Raw genomic sequence first — 18,482 nt, forward strand, 5'->3', positions numbered from 1 at the left:
TAGTTGATGACAATACACGAATCAATCCAAAATTAACCAATCAGTTAATCATTTAGTATTAATTAATTTTGTTTTATATAACAGAAAAGGAACTAAACTCTATTATTTTCATTAAAAAAACAGTAATTGGCGATTCTTTCCCATATATAAGTATTTAAAAAAAAATTGCTTTCTTGTATTTCGTCTCATTACTGCCCCTTTCATTTTGATGTTCGAAAATTGTAAACATAAATTAATAACAAGATGCAAACAAAACTATGGAACACTTTAGGACGGAGTAAATTAACAATTTCCAGCCAATGCATTAAACATCTACAAAATATATTAACATGCTAACAAAGTCCTTTTCTTAATGTTTTAAAAATTCAAATGATTCTTTCCACTGGTAATCGTAAACATACACCAACAAGATATAATGTGGCATTGGTTTAAGGTATATTTGCCCTTACTGTCTGTTAATCAATCGATAACTGTCTGGCTTCTTGACCGTCTGCCTATAAAGGACTTTTTTCTGTTTGCTTATCTATCGCTTTGTCAGTAGGCATAAATCAGTTCGTACGTCTGTTGTTTTTTTAATCCGCTTGTTTATTTCCCATTTGATCTCTGTTCGGTAATCGGGGATTATAATAGTCATGTCGTGACCATCAACTCCAGTTGTTGGCAAAGAAGTAATGTCAGGTCAGTTTTGTGTCCGTCACGTGACTCCTATAGTTCTTGACTTATCAACAGTGAACGTCAACCACTTTCTTTTAGCGTTTTATTCACGACTGAGTCCGCTCTCATATCTCGGATCAAACTTAAATTTTCACATTTATTTCTTTTACCTGACAACACAAGAATCAATTTTTTAAAAAAGCTAATTAGTCAATTAACTATTGGTAATTATTTTGTTTGGTATGTCAAACAAGGGAAAGAAATCGTACTTGAATGACATGGTGGTATAAGCTGAATTAGTTTCCTTTAAAGGTCACCCCTTTAAAGCAATTTTGTAACTAACAAAAGATAACTATACAATGCTATATTTTCATAGGCATCTTACTAATAGAGTGGTTAGGTTGTCGGCTTGAGGAGCCATGAGTTCAAATTCAGGTCGTTTCCCCCCCCCCCTTTTTTTTTTCATAAATCCTTTATGTGAGCAGGTCAGGCAGGCGCGAGTGGATAGAGAGAGGACCTATTCTCTGCTGCTCAACATTAAATTTTACCTAACAGTAGGTAGATGTTTGCGCTACTGGGTGGGCTCATCTGTGACACCTCAGTCTACGACCAAGGGGCTAGAGTCACCTAAGTAACCAGACATACTAAACTAAACTGTATGGAAACAAGATAACAAACTTTAGTTTAGTATAAATAAACAAAATGAAACTTTATTTACATGGAATCAAATAATAATAAAATATAATATATACACTAACCACTATAAACTACCCTCTAAATCTATGCCACTACAAACTAACCAAACTAACTAACACAAACTGATCAAACCAACTATCTAACGAAATCACTACAACTACTACACTAGACCTAGATCTACACAAACACACTACAATAAACTAGTCTAGATCTACAATATCCTACTATTACACTCATAACACTAACACTAAAACAAGAATATCTTATCCTTAGGCTCAGTACCTTACTATTCACTAAGAACAGAACTGAGAAACAGACTATAAATATAACTAAGTTTACTAAGGCGATAATAAAGAAACGAAATAACACTAGCTTAAGCTTCCCTAGAATTAGATCTAGAATAGATCTACAGAAACAATAACAAAACTATCAATAGCAGAAACAAAGTAACACTAGCTTCCCTAGAATTAGATATAGAATAGATCTACAGAAACAATAAGTTGAATAACAAAACTATCAATAGCAGAAACAAAATAACACTAGAGTCTAGATCCTAGATTCCCTAGAATTAGAATAGATCTAACAACAGCGGTTATAAACAGCAGCTATTAGCAGTAATATTCAACAGCAGCAGCTAAAAGCAGCAACAATAGCCTGCAATACATAAATGCAAAACTATATTAGTATTAGATCTATATTCTATTAGGACTGATGGACGCCGCCATCTTCCGTACAGCATGTTGCCAACTATTATGACAAATAGTCCAAGTAGAAAATAAAACAACTACCTTACACATAGTATAAGATCTAGTAAAAAATATAAAATAATTTTACACTTACAGGCCGTCCCAGGTACAGGAATAAAAATATAATTAGACGACAGACCACAAAGATATTCAGCTGTCACACAGACAGATATGGTACTGACCACTGGTCAACTGTACACTGAACTGTCTTTAAACAGCGTGGCATCACTTTTTATACACAAAAAGCGGAAGTACAAATAATAAGTTTGGCACTAGCTTATAAAAATAAAATATATAAAAATATAGCTCTGGGAGCGCAAGCTTACATTTAAAATAGCGAATATGGTACAAACTGTAAAATGTTTTACAAGTTTCGGATGTTCCTTCAAAGTTGAAGATAGTTTACTTCCTAGTCCAAACCTCTCTCAGGACGAAGGGGGATGGGAGCGGGCAGGGTTTGAACCCGGGAGCATCGATAAATCCAAACTACAGTCCAGCGCGGAAACCGCACGACCAGGCAGTCATTCAACTAGATATCCCTCCCCCCCCCCCCCCCCCAAGTGGTCCAGACATAACGTAGTGAGAAACAGCGTGAAATAGCGCAAAACAAAGAACAATTAGTAACATTATTTCTAATAGCACAAAATAGCTAATTAGTCCATGATTAGTCAATTAACTATTGGTAATTAGTTATTTTGTTTGGTATGTCAAACAAGGGAAAGAAATTGTTATTCTAGATCTATTACAAATTTAATTAAATGACTGATCCAAACTAATTGATATACTTACATTTTGTACAAGCTTGTTTTATAAAAAAGTTTTTTTTTTTCTTGCTTATGTTGCCATTTCTTTGGAAATCAGTTCAATTATTTTTATTTCAAATACACAATACATTTTTGCTCTTTCATATCATAATTATGTTTCTCTCTCTCTTTATATATATATATGTAGGCCTATGTGTCTTAGTGGGATACGTGGTAGAGAGGCTGAGTACACTTGAACTTGGCTTGACTTGATTACCTATGAAGGGGGCTCGAGTTTCGACACCCGACTCGAGCAGAGTTGTGTTTACTGAGCGCCTAAAGGCAGCACAGAAAAAACATTAACCCAGATACCCCCTTTCCACACTGGTCCACAAATGAGATTGGACCATAGTGCTCTGATCATGCTATAAGCATGAAAGTAGCTATATATTTTTTTTAAGCAACCGTGTCTTAGTAGCCGTGTCTTAGCAGCCATGTGTCTTAGCAACCGTGTCTTAGCAACCGTGTCTTTGCAGCTGTGTGTCTTAGCAACCGTGCCTTAGTAACCGTGTGTCTTAGCAGCCGTGTGTCGTGGGAATGAGCTCTAATTATTTGATTAGAAAATATATTTAAAAAATAGGCGAAACATTTCATTTGTTTAAACTTGATAATATTAGAATGAAATAAGTCTGGAAGGGGGGGGGGCGGAGGAAACGCTCCCGTCGCCTCAGCGTGGCGCCTCCGTTGAAACGTCCGCCCGGGGGAGCGGGAGCAAACAGGGCCTCCAGTGCACTTGGTGAGGATGTGAGAAAAGCTTTCCAACCCGCCCCGCATCTATTGCGCACCATTCCCAAGCAGGGTCCAACGGTAAAGGGTTGGGGGGGGGGTAATTTCAATTAGTGGCCAACTTGACTGCAGAAATAAAATGTACAAACTTAGTGAATCCGAATGATAAATAGAGCATAATTACATGTCTGAATAAAAAAATACATGTAGGCCTATTACATGTTGATATAGATATAGATATTGATATATGCCTAGGGCATTTTATGTCTTATGTTGGGGTCTTGTCCCTTTGCAACTTCTTGTGTGACTAAAGAGGCCAATCATTGAAACACAGCTTCTGTCACAGGTTGGGCATCTGTAATCACCAGGCGTTTTTGCACGTTCTCCTTTCTACTTCTTTTGTGTAACCCGGGACCCTTCCTTTATGTTCGCTCTCCATGTTGCGTTTTCATACCTCAGTAATCATTTGAAGTGGACGACCAGAGGCTCTCCTGCCTTCTGTAGATAGGTAGATAGATAGATGGATCATGGATATACAGATCCCCTATATATAATCTAGTTCCTCTTTGTTAAAACAGATTTGAGTTTGATTTAGATATTTCTGTTTTGTTGTTGTTTTGGTTCTTGTCACTAAACTGACTAAACAAACATATCGAGCCATGATTCTAGCTAATAGCAATGTTGTTTTTTTTCATTTCTATTTAACTATTTATTGTGCAGCTTTACATTCTCCCCCCTCCCCCATTTAAAGATCTTACATTAAGCTGCATTGTGGGATGGAAGTCTTTAATGAAATCATGTTCAGATAAGTAAAACGTATATTTTTACATATAATGGGAATATTTTAAAACTATCCAGCATCACTGGGCTAAGATGACCTATTGTTTTGAGTACTATATGGTTATCCATAAACTCCAATGCTAAAGTAAACGTATTTATGCAAGCCTATCCAACATCAGCACTATTAATATAAAACAAAAAGATAGCTCAGGAGAAACATATTGTTTTGAGTATTGTCATCTATTCTAAAGTTGTTTGGGCGACATCTGGTCAAACCGACACATCTCACAGTGTCTCATTTATGTCACGTGATGTCAATAACCAACCATGCAACAATACATATCTTTAACGTGATTGAAAACGCTGTATGTTACACAGTTAGCTATTTTCTCGAAGATTCTACGATTACTCACCTGGCCAGACAACCACTGGGGCTTTTAAAATTATATAAACATTGACCTGACCCATGATGTACAAGTCTAGTAGGTGACACTCAGTAGGTGACGTTCAAACCAGGATACACAAACACACAACTCTCTGCTTCAGTCATACAAGTTGAAGAATAACAAACCACAAAACAAAATGAATTCACTCGCCTGGATTACTTCTCTTGTATTGCTTACATCTGTACTCCTCTGTGCTTTCGGTGATGAGGAGACTAGTGAGTAATTTATAACTTAAAGACACACTGAATTAAAACTGAATTAAAAAAGTTATAGGGTTACCATATAGATAAGAGCTTGGTTTTTACAGAAATTTAAACTGTTTAAAAATATGTTAGAAATGAATAATTTAAATTAAAATGCATTGTTAACAATTATTGAAATGTAAGTAGTTTAATTAAATATTTTCTTCTCACTATTGGCCTAAATTCTATTTAAAAACTCATCATCTGAATAAGCCTGCAATTCGATTGTAATTTAGCTCTAGATGATTGGTTTAAACTAATGAGAATTCAGTTTGAACACAATTGTTGACCCTAGCATTACTATTAGAACAATATAGATGCACAAACAAAAACAGTTAAATGCATACACCAACACGCAAGTCCAACGCTTGATGAATCAGACACTTCTATGAACTTGTCGGTGACGACGAATGGCATCTTGACTGAAAGTGGAAGAAATGAGATTTTTAAAAACTTTTTCCACCATATTTGATGCAATGTTAGAACTGAAGGGGAAGCATGGGAGTGTGATGGAACAGCGCCACCTTAAGGACTGAAACGAAACTCATAAGAAGATAGAACTACTTTCCAAAATGCTCCACATAGCTGCCCTAGAACCAGTTGTTCTTATATTTGAGACTTTCTTAAAAAGCTTACACAAACTTATTCTGTCTGCCTGGTAACAAATTTGACTTTATTTCTACCACAAACTTTGCACAATTAATCGTTGGCGAAGACAATACATGAATCAATCCCCCCCCCCCCCCAAAAAAAAAACATTAGTTAATTAATTCCTGGTAATTAATTATTTTGTTTGATACCAACAGTATACACAGATGTGGCTAACTATGTAGGACTTTGTCCCCTTGGTCATTGGACATATACGGCCACTCTCAGATGGATTGAACATTGAAACAATTATTTATGGTAGTTAGCAAAACATGAATCAATAAAAAGTTAATAAAATAGTCAATTTATTACTGGTATAATTCTTTTGTTTGAGCCCAAAAAGGGATATGGTCCGTCATTATTAAAAGATATGGCTAAATATGTGAGATTTTGTTCACTTAAATAATTGTACATGTCACTTCTCCCACACGCGTTCTGTAATCGAATTGAAACGTTGGTAAATTATTAAATGTAACAAGCAAAAAATGAATCAATTAAAAAAGAAAATTAAGCAATTAATTATTGGTAATTAATTATTGTCTTTGATATCGAAAAAGGAAAATACAGTCTACATTATATATATATAGACATATTTTACCCGCGACCCGCGGGTCTTTATTTGCACATTACTTTCGATATAGTCACTGAGAGTGTTTAAACAATTAAACGAAATAATAATGTAATAAGTAAAGCGAATGTGTCAATGTAAAAATAGTGTGAATGAAGCTATCAAATCAAAATAGCTAATAGGCTTAATTAAATCCATTTTTTTTTTCAAATTAAAACATTTGCTTGTAGGCCTACATATATTTGATTAAAATTTGAGATGAATAGACTAAATTTTGTATGTTCATGTGTATAAAGTATATATTGAGGTAGACATAGATCTAAATCTACACTAATCTAGAGTTAAACATTGGCTTTTATAGAGTTCATTCTGTGCTGTGCATGCGTGACCTTTTTTCATGAATGAATATAGGCCTATCTCAACACGGCTACGCAGCTTTAGCGAACAGCGAACGAATGTATTAAAATGCTTTAGAAAAACAAATTTGAATGTTAATTTGATTAAAATATGAAATGAATGGACAATAATTAGTATATTTATGTGTTAAAGCACAAAACTATCTTTGCGAAAAGAAGTTTTATCATCTTAGAGTTCAATAAGAGTTTTAGACCTAGGCCTAGGAATAGACTCAGTAGAGAGATGTGTTAATGTGTAACCATTGGTAATGTCTAATGAAATAATGTTCGCCAGGAAATCTGTAGTCACAGATATCAGGAACTAATTTATGTAAAAAATGCTTTTGAATAATCTAGTGGATTGGATTTAGATGTATGTTAAACTTAGCTAATAATCCTTTCACGTAATTTCTCTTTCGTTACGAAAATAAAATTAGTTTTGCGAAAATGGGTTTACCCGAGGTCGATACATTCTTATCTATTAAAAACGAAAAGAGCGATAGCTTTGTTAAATGAATGGGATTATAAAGTGAACAATTAAACGAAATAATTTTTTGTACGTGATTCATGAATGAATATAGATCTAGGCCTATCTCAACTCGGCTTCGCAGCTTTCGTAAACGAATGTAGCTTTAGAAAACCAAATTTGAATGTTTATTTGATCAAAATATGAAATGAATGGACTTTAATTAATATGTTAATGTATTAAAGTATAAAACTATCTGTGCGAAGAGAAGTTCTATCATCTTAGAGTTGAATTGAGTTTTAGATCTAGGGATGGTATTATAAAGTAAACAATTAAACGAATTAATATTTAGTACGCGATTCATTACGGTATTGTCTAATGAAAGAATGTTCGTCAGGAAATCTGTAATCACAGATATAATGAACTAATTAATGTAAAAAATGCGTTTGAAACACAAAATTGAAGGTTAATTTTATTATATAATGAAATCAATGGATCTTCTTTTGTCTTTTCATGTGTCAAAGTAAAAAACTATCTGCGCAAAGTGTATTTCTTAAAATTAGATCTAAGTCTAAATCCTTTCTATCTTTTCTCATGTCAACATTGTAGACATGGCATAGATCCATAAAATACTATAGCTGTAATAGATTCGGACAACTTTATTTTTTTTGAGGGTCTTACATTTGTTTTAGGGCTACAATACATTCACTAAGGTCTAAGTTGGTACCCAAGGAACATTCCTGCCTAGTTTTATCAAGATTGGTCAAGCGGTTTTGATGTCTATAAGTAACATACATACATACATACATACATACATACATACATACCCCTCACATTCTACTTTATAATATAGATATGTATATATATATATATATATATATATATATATATATATATAAGTAGTAAATGTGTAGTTCTTCCCCTAAGATTTGTTTATCTTTACAGGTTATTCTTGTTTTTCCGATGAGCAATGTTCAAACGCAAGCAATGCCTCCAACTTCTTCATGAACCAAGTGAAATACTGCTGCAAGGCTGGTGACAAACTGGTCATTTCCGCTAAGGGAAAGAATTTCCACTTCAAGGGCAGTTCTTTTGTTCACATTGAAAAGAGGGACGCGCAGGTTGAAGCGCTTCCTGAAGAGGAAACCAAGACGTCTGTAAATTGCACTTGCTCCAGCGTGGACCCAAAGTTAATCGAGGAAGAAGCGAAGAGCGCTTTGGAAAAGATGCAACAAGAATTCAAAAGTTGGTTCGATTATTTTTGGTAATTAATTAAAGTTGAAAAAAAAAACAACAACCTTCTTTTCGTTATAATATATGGCCCGCTAGTTGTCTGTATGAAAGTAACTCATCTAGGGTTTATTTTGACCCGCAAAGAAAAATGCAGAAAAGCAAATTTTCACAACTTTTTTTTACTTGCGTGGTTGTTATTATTTGATTGATTTAAAAAATAATGAAACTAATTGTCAATGTTACTTCCTATACTGGGATTACGATTTTTTGAGCATTTTAATGTTAGGCACATGGTGAGCATAGCGACGCACCATAATTGACAGAATCAGAACGCCACATTTAGTGACGTCACGAATATTGGTAATTGGCTTGTTTATGTTAATATGATTTAGTTGGTATGATTTCTAGGTGACAACATTGATTACTGAAAGATTTCGTTCAAGTTCTTCAGCAGTTCTGTACTTGTGATAGTGTCTGTTTCATCGAGCTTGCAAGAGACACAAGACACAAGTACAAGACACAAGTACAAGACACAAGTACAAGACACTCAGGCATCTCTTGAGTAATCTTTCGAACCCAGCCAGCCATTTACAACTACAAGACAAACTTTTACATTAAATAGACTGTCACACACACACTGAGTTGTGTTTGCGGTATCAGCATGCAAGTCTTTTTCTGTATTAAAAGTCTTTTTTGTGTTACTTTTTCAACGGTATTAGAAACTGGTACATTTTTCTAGATAGCAACCAGGTCACTATTGTGGACTAAAAAAAATTTTCATAAGCCTAACGGGAGTATTCATTGTTTCATTTAAATAATTTGCCATTATTTTAAGCCTGCACAATGTTTGAACAATTGTTGAATCTAGCTCTCAGCCGAGCCTTTCAGTTTAAATGGATTGTAGCCGGGTACTTCGCCTCAAATGTCGTCCCCAATATTTGATTTACCTGTGCTCCGAGTGTAGATGGGTCACACGTCTCACCCTTGTTTCACACTTCATACTTATTTATGTCATAGCGTTTACCAAGGTCAAAAAGAAAGCGGAATTAATTATTTTTTAAAATTTATTATCTAACGATTCTATCCAAAGATTATAATACTACATAGTACTACGTGTATTCTCCTTATTGCAAAGAAATATAGATTACTTTGGAAATCCTTCTCAGCAGCCATGTGTCTTAGCAACCGTGTCTTAGCAACCGTGTCTTAGCAACCGTGTCTTTGCAGCTGTGTGTCTTAGCAACCGTGCCTTAGTAACCGTGTGTCTTAGCAGCCGTGTGTCGTGGGAATGAGCTCTAATTATTTGATTAGAAAATATATTTAAAAAATAGGCGAAACATTTCATTTGTTTAAACTTGATAATATTAGAATGAAATAAGTCTGGAAGGGGGGGGGGCGGAGGAAACGCTCCCGTCGCCTCAGCGTGGCGCCTCCGTTGAAACGTCCGCCCGGGGGAGCGGGAGCAAACAGGGCCTCCAGTGCACTTGGTGAGGATGTGAGAAAAGCTTTCTAACCCGCCCCGCATCTATTGCGCACCATTCCCAAGCAGGGTCCAACGGTAAAGGGTTTGGGGGGGGGGAATTTCAATTAGTGGCCAACTTGACTGCAGAAATAAAATGTACAAACTTAATGAATCCGAATGATAAATAGAGCATAATTATATCTGAATAAAAAAAAAATACATGTATTACATGTTGATATAGATTAATGAGTTATTTCACATTCTTATTCATGATTACTGAGAAATTAATTACAGTTCTAGTGAGAGAAAAAAAAGGCTGAGAAACGCCGTCTGTTGGACTGTTATGTAAACAAGAGCTATCTCTAGAAAAGTCACGTGTTAGCAGATATGTTTATTCATAAAAAAATAAAGTCCCGACTAGCATGACCCTTAGAAAAAGGCGACGTCCTGAATTGATAGGCTCAATCATAGACATATATTGCTCAAATGCTTTGAATCTTTAATGGAGAAGTACGAAAATGTTATAAGCAATTAGTTGTCTACCAAAAGTTGTTTTGGACGTAGGGCCTTTATATAGAAGAAAATAACACTTTAAGCATACTGCAACAGGCATGTCGTCACCTAGTAACTTTACGTGTACTGCTTGCACCTCTCTGGTCAGGTATGGCAGTGATCACGACTGTCTCTAAAACACTAACTCAACAGATTGGTGGGATAAGACAAGTGAAATTATAATAATGGCAATGTCTTCGATTCCGAAGATTAAGGATGAGTGCAGTATTTCAATCGATTATAATTTAATGTGTTGCTTTTTATGCCACTCGTTTCATGTCTAGATTTTGTTCAATATTAGGCCAGGGGGATATTTAGCATCTTATGTTATCAGCATACACATACAAACAATTGCTTCATTACTTCGCGATAGTTTTATGCTTATATTTGCAAATCATCTGCCCATTTTCTTATTAATAAGAACGATGTCAGCGTTAATTATCGTCTCTGAATTATTATTTTTTTAAATCATTGTGATTATCGTAGGTGGTTCTTGCAGGGAAATCTAACTTACACATTACATTTCACACAAGCTCACTTCTAATTGGCATTGACAGTTGTTTTGTAGAATGTTAAACCCTCCGATTATTGAAAAAAAAGAATACAAACTGCTTTTTAAAATTTTACTTTTAAAATGGTCTATATGTATGTGCATATAATAAGCGCGCTTAATTTTTAAAACATAATGCCAACGTTTCACAACACTAACAGTAGCCGTTGCATCAATGAACGTGTTTTAAACTATTTTAAATGGGATAAAGACGGCATAGTGAAATCAGATTGACTAGAGAATGAATCTAAGGTAGGGTTTCTGGAAATTTAAGTAACGGATATTTAGGAACCTGATATTTAGTCACCGGATATTTAGGCGCCCGGAAATTTAGGCAACCGGAAATTTAGGCATCCGGATAATTAGGCTCCAAAAAATTAGGCACTCTTTAATAGCGACCTTAGTTTTAAACATAATTTAAAAGTTTTAACGTATATTTTTTCTTTAGGCTATGGACTATCGGTGACGTTATCAAAAATAGCAGCTATAAGTTGGCTATAACGATTCTTACTGCACTTTCATGATACAAAAGAAAATCCGACAAAACGGGAAAAAAAATGACAATCATGAGAATATGTGTAAAAAAATTACTCCAGATTAAGAGTCATTATCTGTCTGTCTGTGGCATTTTACGTCTCGAGAGACGATCTTTTCCCTTTGCAACTTGTGTGACTAAAGAGGCCAATCCTTGATACACAGCTGCGATCGCAGGTTGGGCATATATAATCACCAGGCGCCGTTGCATTTTCACCCTTCTTTCTGCTTCTGTTGTGTATGACATCTGCAATCTGTGACCCTTCCTTTATGCTCTCTCTCCATGTGGATCTGTTCAGTGCCACCTCTTCCCAGTTGCCAGTGTCGATTTTGAAGAGCTTCATGTCGCGTTTGCATACATCCGTATAACGTAAAAGTGGGCGACCAGCGGCTCTCCTGTCTTCTATTAGATCTCCATACAGGATGTCCTGTGGAAGTCGACCTACTGGCATTCTACGAACGTGGCCAAGCCAGAAAGGCGTCTGCTGCTGATAACAGAGCGGATGTCCTGGCAACCTGCTCTTTGTAGCACTTCCTCATTGGTTATCTTATCTTGCCACCTTATTTTAAAGATCCGCCTTAGACATCGGAGGTGGAAGACATTCAGCGTTTTTTCCTGCCATGTTTCACATCCGTACAGCAAGGTGCTCAACACACAGTTCCGGTAGACTAGGGCTTTAGTACTGCTAGTCAGCAATATGTTGTCCCAGACTCTTTTCTGTAACCGTGACATGGTGGCCATTGCCTTGGCTATCCTGTTGTTTATGTCTTTATCCAGTAGAGTGTTGTTGGATATGATGGAGCCAAGGTAACAAAAGTGATCAACAATTTCTAGTGGTTGGCCATTAATGCTTACTTGAGGTGCAGTGTTTGTGTTTTGGACAAGTATCTTAGTCTTGCTTTGACTAATGTTTAAGCCGAACTTCTGGCAAGCAGCAGATAGTTTGTCAACCAGGGACTGTAGCTGAATATCAGAATCAGCCACAATAGCTGCATCATCAGCATACAGGAGTTCCCTGACGAGTAGCTTCCTAACCTTGGTTTTTGCCCGCAGCCTTGATACATTAAATAGTTTTCCAGAGGATCTTGTATGGAGAAACACACCTTCGTTTATGTCGTTGTACGCATAATGTAGGAGAAGAATATGCCAAACTGAGTAGGTGCGAGCTCACATCCCTGCTTGACACCACTGCAAACCTCAAAAGGTGCTGATTGGGCTCCATTGAATTTGACAGTACATTTAGTTTCCTCGTGAAAACACTCAATGAACTTCAGTAGTTTGGGAGGGCAACCTATTTTCCTCAGGAGTTTGAAAAGGCCACTTCTGCTGACCATGTCAAAAGCTTTAGTCAGATCAACAAAAACGATGTAAAGGGGTCTCTCTCCTCTGAATTTCTCCTGCAGTAGTCGTAGAGAAGAAATAATGTCTACAGTGGATCTACCACTCCTGAATCCACACTGAGACTCTGGGTAGACTCTAGAAGCTATCACTTGCAGCCTGGATAGTGCCACTCTAGCAAAGATTTTGCCCACTATACTGAGGAGAGAGATACCCCTGTAATTGTTGCAGTCACTCCGATCCCCTTTGTTCTTGTATATTGTGACTATAGTTGCGTCACGCATGTCCTGTGGGACATGACCTGTTTCCCAACAGCGGCAGAGGAGAATATAGAGTTCAGGGAGCAGGAGTGATTCGTTGACTTTCACTACTTCCACTGGGATACCATCACTCCCAGGAGATTTTCTATTTTTTTTTTATGCAGTTAATTGCTTTTTTGAGGTCACTAAGGCTCGGAAGCTTATCTAGGCATTCCAGTACTGGAAGATCTGGTAGAGAAGCCAGGATGACATCGTCTACTGTATTCTGTGTGGCATAGACTTCGAGGTAGTGTTCTGTCCATCGTTCTAGCTGCTTGGTTTGATCTGTAATTTTTTCTCCTGATTTGGATAGAAGGGGGGCAGGCTTAGACACTGTTGGACCCAGGGCCGCTTTAATGCCATCAAATAGAGCTTTGCTATTTCCTGAGTGGAGACTGTCTTGGATTCTGTTGCAGGTATCCCTCCAAAAGTTGTTAGCACTTTTTCTAGCCATTTGTTTCGCCTCTTTAATAGCACTTTTGAAGGCCTCCAAAGATTTTGGACTAGGCTTTGTCTTGTGAGCGAGTTGTGCAGATCGCTTTTTCTCGATGCAAGGTTCCATATGTGCTAGATTCGCCTCAAACCAGTCTACATTTTTGTGTTTTTGAGGCCCAAAGGCGGTGATTGCCGAACTGTAGATTACATCTCTTAATTTCTTAAAGAGTCATTATATAATATAGACATCACAGGATTCAGGGGACGGTAGGTAAAGATGATTCTCCTCTCATTGCTTCATCTCCATCACCAACCCCTAAGGTTGACGAATGAGTTTTGAAATAGATAATTACGCAAGTTGTGTAAATATTTAGTTACTAATGAAAATACTTTAGAGTAAATAATAATATTATAAAGTATTTATTATATATTATGTCGGGGGTTGTTGGCAATAAATATAATCGCCCTCTCCCCATCTACTTTAACCCTTAAGATGTGCTTGTGGAAAAGGGAGGGGGGTCGTACATTTGAAAGGGGAAGGGGCGGTAAAAATGTTGATGTTGATGATCGGCACATAAACCTCATTTCTTTTGAGGCAGTTGCCTGTGTAAGGGATAAAATTTACTTTAAAACTTTTTAATTACGTTCAAAATTAAGGTCGTTATTAGAGAGTGCCTAATTTTTCGGTGCCTAATTTTTCGCATTCTCAAAAAGTGTCCAATTATCCGATGCCTAAATTTCCGGGTGCCTAATTATCCGTTTGCCTAAATTTCCGGGCGCCTAAATATCCGGTGCCTAAATCTCCTAGATGCAAGGTAAGGGACAGCACACACTGCATCTGTAAACGTTTTTAAAAACACGATTATAAAGGTGTTGATTTATAGATTGAGTTATAGCTCCTGACAGCTGATCTCCCTTGTTGTTGTATTAATTAAATCCGCTTATGGCTTATATGAACAAAATATATGGCCTCCTTCAGTCGCGAAGCGACTATGGATCAAAATAAGTGTAAATTTTATTAATAATCGTTTAACAGTCTTTCAATCATAATGTAAAACAAGCTAAATATACTTTTAAAAAGAATACAAAGCTTATCTATGGGGAAACACTCCACGTTTACAACATATATCTCAATAATGTACAAATTATTTCCTTTTTTCTATATCAAGCAAAATAATTAATAACCAATAATTATTTGACTAATTAGTTAATTCTTTTTCCATTGATTCATGTTTTGTTATGTACAATAAATAATTGAGTAAAGTTTTAACTTGATCCGAGAATGGGCGTGGGAGAAAGAACGTTTTCAAAACGTGTACGAGACAGACAGTGAGCTGACATAAGCTTTGTATTTATACACAACACAAATGTAATCACGGGATGTTAAAGGATTTGTTTCATCCTATCTCTCAGTCCCTGGAGTCTAATGATCTCACCATGCAATATTCACACGTGGTTTGTGTACTTTGTACCTGTGATAGCATCTTAGCCATTGACATCTATGATCTTAGCCAACATTGAATGTGTATAACAGCGTTCAATTTAGACACGCACCCAATCTCCATAATGTTAATGTGGAGAACAAAAAAAACATGCGAAACTGTCTTCTTTTTAAAATGAAATGGGGTACATAAAGGCTATGCGTTTACGAAAGTAATCAAATAATGAAATCAAAGAAAGATTCCATCTTTATATTAGGATGTATTTTGTTGAAGTGCAAATGTAATAAAAATCAAGATAACAAAGAAAGTTTTTATTTCAAGAAACTCGGTGGTGACCCGTTTTTGTAAACAAATCTGTTCCAACTCAGAGGGTAGATTTCCACATCTCAGAGAACAACTGACTTGAGGATAATACTAAATTTCAAAAGCTTTTTTTTTTTAAAGATAAAGCGGCATAATTAGAAAAATATCAAAATCAAACATTAAAAATGATAAATTCCCTTATTCGCAGATTTCCCATTTTCGTTTTTGCAAATGGATTACCATCGTATTCACATGATTAATACTCAAATATATGTAACTGTCAAAAAAACGAAAACTCATACTCTATGGTCCTCAGGGCTCGCCTCCTTCAGGGAGCAGAAGATGAAGAGGGAGACAGAGGAAGCAATGGGAAGACATCAAATTGTGGAAGGGCCTCACATTGAATGAAATTCTATTCTTGCAAAGGACAGAGAGGAATGGAGAAAGACGTTTGACAAATTTTGTGTGGTGCCCCAAAGGTTCAACAGATTAAGGGATTGGTGATATGTAACTGTATTTCTCCATACAAGATCTTCTGGAAGACTCTTCAATGTACCTGATTGAGGGCAAAAACCAAAGCTAGAAAGATGCTTATCAGGAAACTCCTCTAGGTTGATTTTGCCGCTATTGTTGCTAAATCTGCAATTCAGCTTCACACCATGTTTGATAAACTATCTGCTGCATGCCAGAAGTTTGGATTAAATATTTGTCAAACCCAAAACAAAACTAGTTCAGAGCACAAGCACTGCTTATCGCGTGATTCTAGAGGCAGACCACTGGATATTGTTATCTTGGCTCCATTATCTCCAACCAAGTTTTACTGGATAAAGACATCAACAACAGGATAGCCAAGGCAATGGGCACCATATCACGTCTGCAGAAAAGAGTGTGGGACAATACCTTGCTGACTAACAGTACCAAAGCCTTAGTCTACCGGACCTATGTCAGGAACACTCTGCTATACGGTAGTGAGACATGGTCAACCTACTCTTGGCAAAAAAAAAAGCTGAATATCTTCCACGTCCGATGCCTAAGGCCTTAGGCGGATCTTTCAAAGAAGGTGGCAAAGTAAAAAAAAAAAAAATGAGGAAGTGCTGAGAAGAGTAGGGTGACAGGGTATCCGCTGTGTTATCAGCAGAAGACGCCTTGGCTGGCTTGGTCATGTTCACAGAATGCTACAAGGTTGACTTCCACAAGACATTCTGTATGGAGATCTAACAGAAGGCAGGAGAGCAGCTGGTCACCCACTTTTAAGGTATACTGATGTATGCAAGCGCGACACAAACAGTTGGGAAAAAGAGACACTGGATAGATTCACATGGCGAGAGAGCATAAAGGAAGATTCGATTACAGATGACGTTCCCACCAGATGTAGAAAAAAGGATGAGCTTGTAACAGCGCCTGGTGATTACACAAGTCAGATGCCCAACCTGTGACTACAGCTGTTTATCAAAGATTGGCCTCTTTAGTCTCAATAGAAGTTGCAAAAGGAAATGATTGTCTCTCGAGACGTAAAATGCCACAGAACTTATGTAACTGTAATTGAATAGGTTTTATTTTTGTGCTTGAAAAAAAGAAAGATCACGTTGAGCCCCTCTAGTCAGCACGTAGCATACCGCTGCGATAGGGTAGTGTTCGTTTTTTTTTTAATTCCACTTCAGTCAGATTTCTTTTTAAACGTCAGTTTGCTGAATTCACTGCAGACTTGTCTCTACCGTTGGGAAGGTTTATTTTTACAGTTTGTAATGAGGCAGAGCGAGATTTGATCTTGTTAATGCTCATTTTATCGTTTACTTTGTTCTTTTTGTTCTCCCACTGACAGCACAACTGTATTGCGTGGGTTGCTTGTCAGCCCAGCTGATTGACAGCTGGCGTTTAGACTCCAGGCTGTGTATATCTCTCAACACAGACAAGTCTCAAAAGTGAATAATACCATAAAATAACTGTTTTATTTCATTGATCGATATTGCTACTCGCTTAACTTTTCTTGGCAAACACACTATGGGTGGTTGTGCGGTATGCGCGCTGGACTGTCGTTCGGTGGTCTCGATGGTCCCGGACCTGCCGCTGTCGTCCCGAGGAGGCTTTGGACTAGGAAGTAGATTAAACAAAAAAAAAAAATTGGTTCTAAAGTATGTTTTTCCTAATAAATTCTATTCAATTTGCAGATCCTTTTTTAAAAATATATATCTCAATGTTACTGATTAAGAAAAATCCTGTTCAGAACTACGAAGACATAACATATTAAATAACAAGATTACAAAGACAGTTTGTGTGGAAACACAAACTCAAAATCGACCCCCGAAGTGGTCCACCAAGGCAGGCTTCAATATTTTCAGAAAGAACATCCAAATGAAATTATATCAAAGACAAATGAGAGATAAGAATGGAGAAAGAAGATTGACAGATCTTGTGTAGTGCAAAGTTAGATGTGAACCTGGCCTAACTAGTTCCCCTTTCAGACCTTGTGGTCTATAGGGCAGATGATGTAAAGTTCATCTGTTTTTGTGGCCTACAGTTAACGAGGGTGTCATGTTGCCAGCACAACGACCAACCGACTTTACTTTCCCCAACTAATATCAGGTACCCATTGGAGCTGGGTGGACTCAGAGGCGCCTAAGGATTCCGAAGTTGAAAATCCCAGTCTTCACCAGGATTCAAACCCGTGGCCTCCGGTTCGGAAGCCAAGCGCTTTACCGCTCAGCTACCGCGCCTCTCCTGGCCTAACTGCAGTCTTATAATTGATGTTATTGTTTTGAAAAGACTGAATCTCTTATTCGAATGCTCAAAATAAAACAATAAATAATTTATAAATTTCCGCAATAAATAAAAGTTTACGAAAATGACGTTTACAAGATTACTATTCGTTTTAATTTAGGTCTAACTTATAGTGCATACTAATTAGCTTTTTCTCTTTAAAAATCTGCTTGCATAACTGATTTAAAAAATTAGATTTTTCGCTTTCAGAAAAAAAAAAGTAGCCGTTGCATCAGAACTTTGAATGGTCTAAAATATTGTGATGTCGGATTTTCAATATCTTTTCTAGTTTACGAGATCTAAATGGGACGGACGGACAGACATTTAGCACAAAACTAATAGCGTCTTTTTCCCTTTCGGGGGCCGCTAAAAACAACAACAAATAACTAATAAAGAAAACAAAAAA

General features: G+C 36.7%; 1 protein-coding gene across 1 annotated transcript; it reads left to right on the forward strand.

The window, feature by feature from the left end:
* Positions 1-4,740: 4,740 nt before the first annotated feature.
* Positions 4,741-9,038, forward strand: LOC106077041 (uncharacterized). The gene is made up of 3 exons (XM_013237831.2): positions 4,741-5,066; positions 8,116-8,415; positions 8,812-9,038. Exons 1-3 carry the CDS (start codon positions 4,988-4,990, stop codon positions 8,829-8,831), a joined length of 399 nt encoding a protein of 132 aa, XP_013093285.2. The 5' UTR covers positions 4,741-4,987; the 3' UTR covers positions 8,832-9,038.
* The last annotated feature ends 9,444 nt before the right edge of the window (positions 9,039-18,482 follow it).

Source organism: Biomphalaria glabrata, chromosome 1 (assembly GCF_947242115.1).
Source record: "Biomphalaria glabrata chromosome 1, xgBioGlab47.1, whole genome shotgun sequence".
NCBI lineage: Eukaryota > Metazoa > Mollusca > Gastropoda > Planorbidae > Biomphalaria > Biomphalaria glabrata.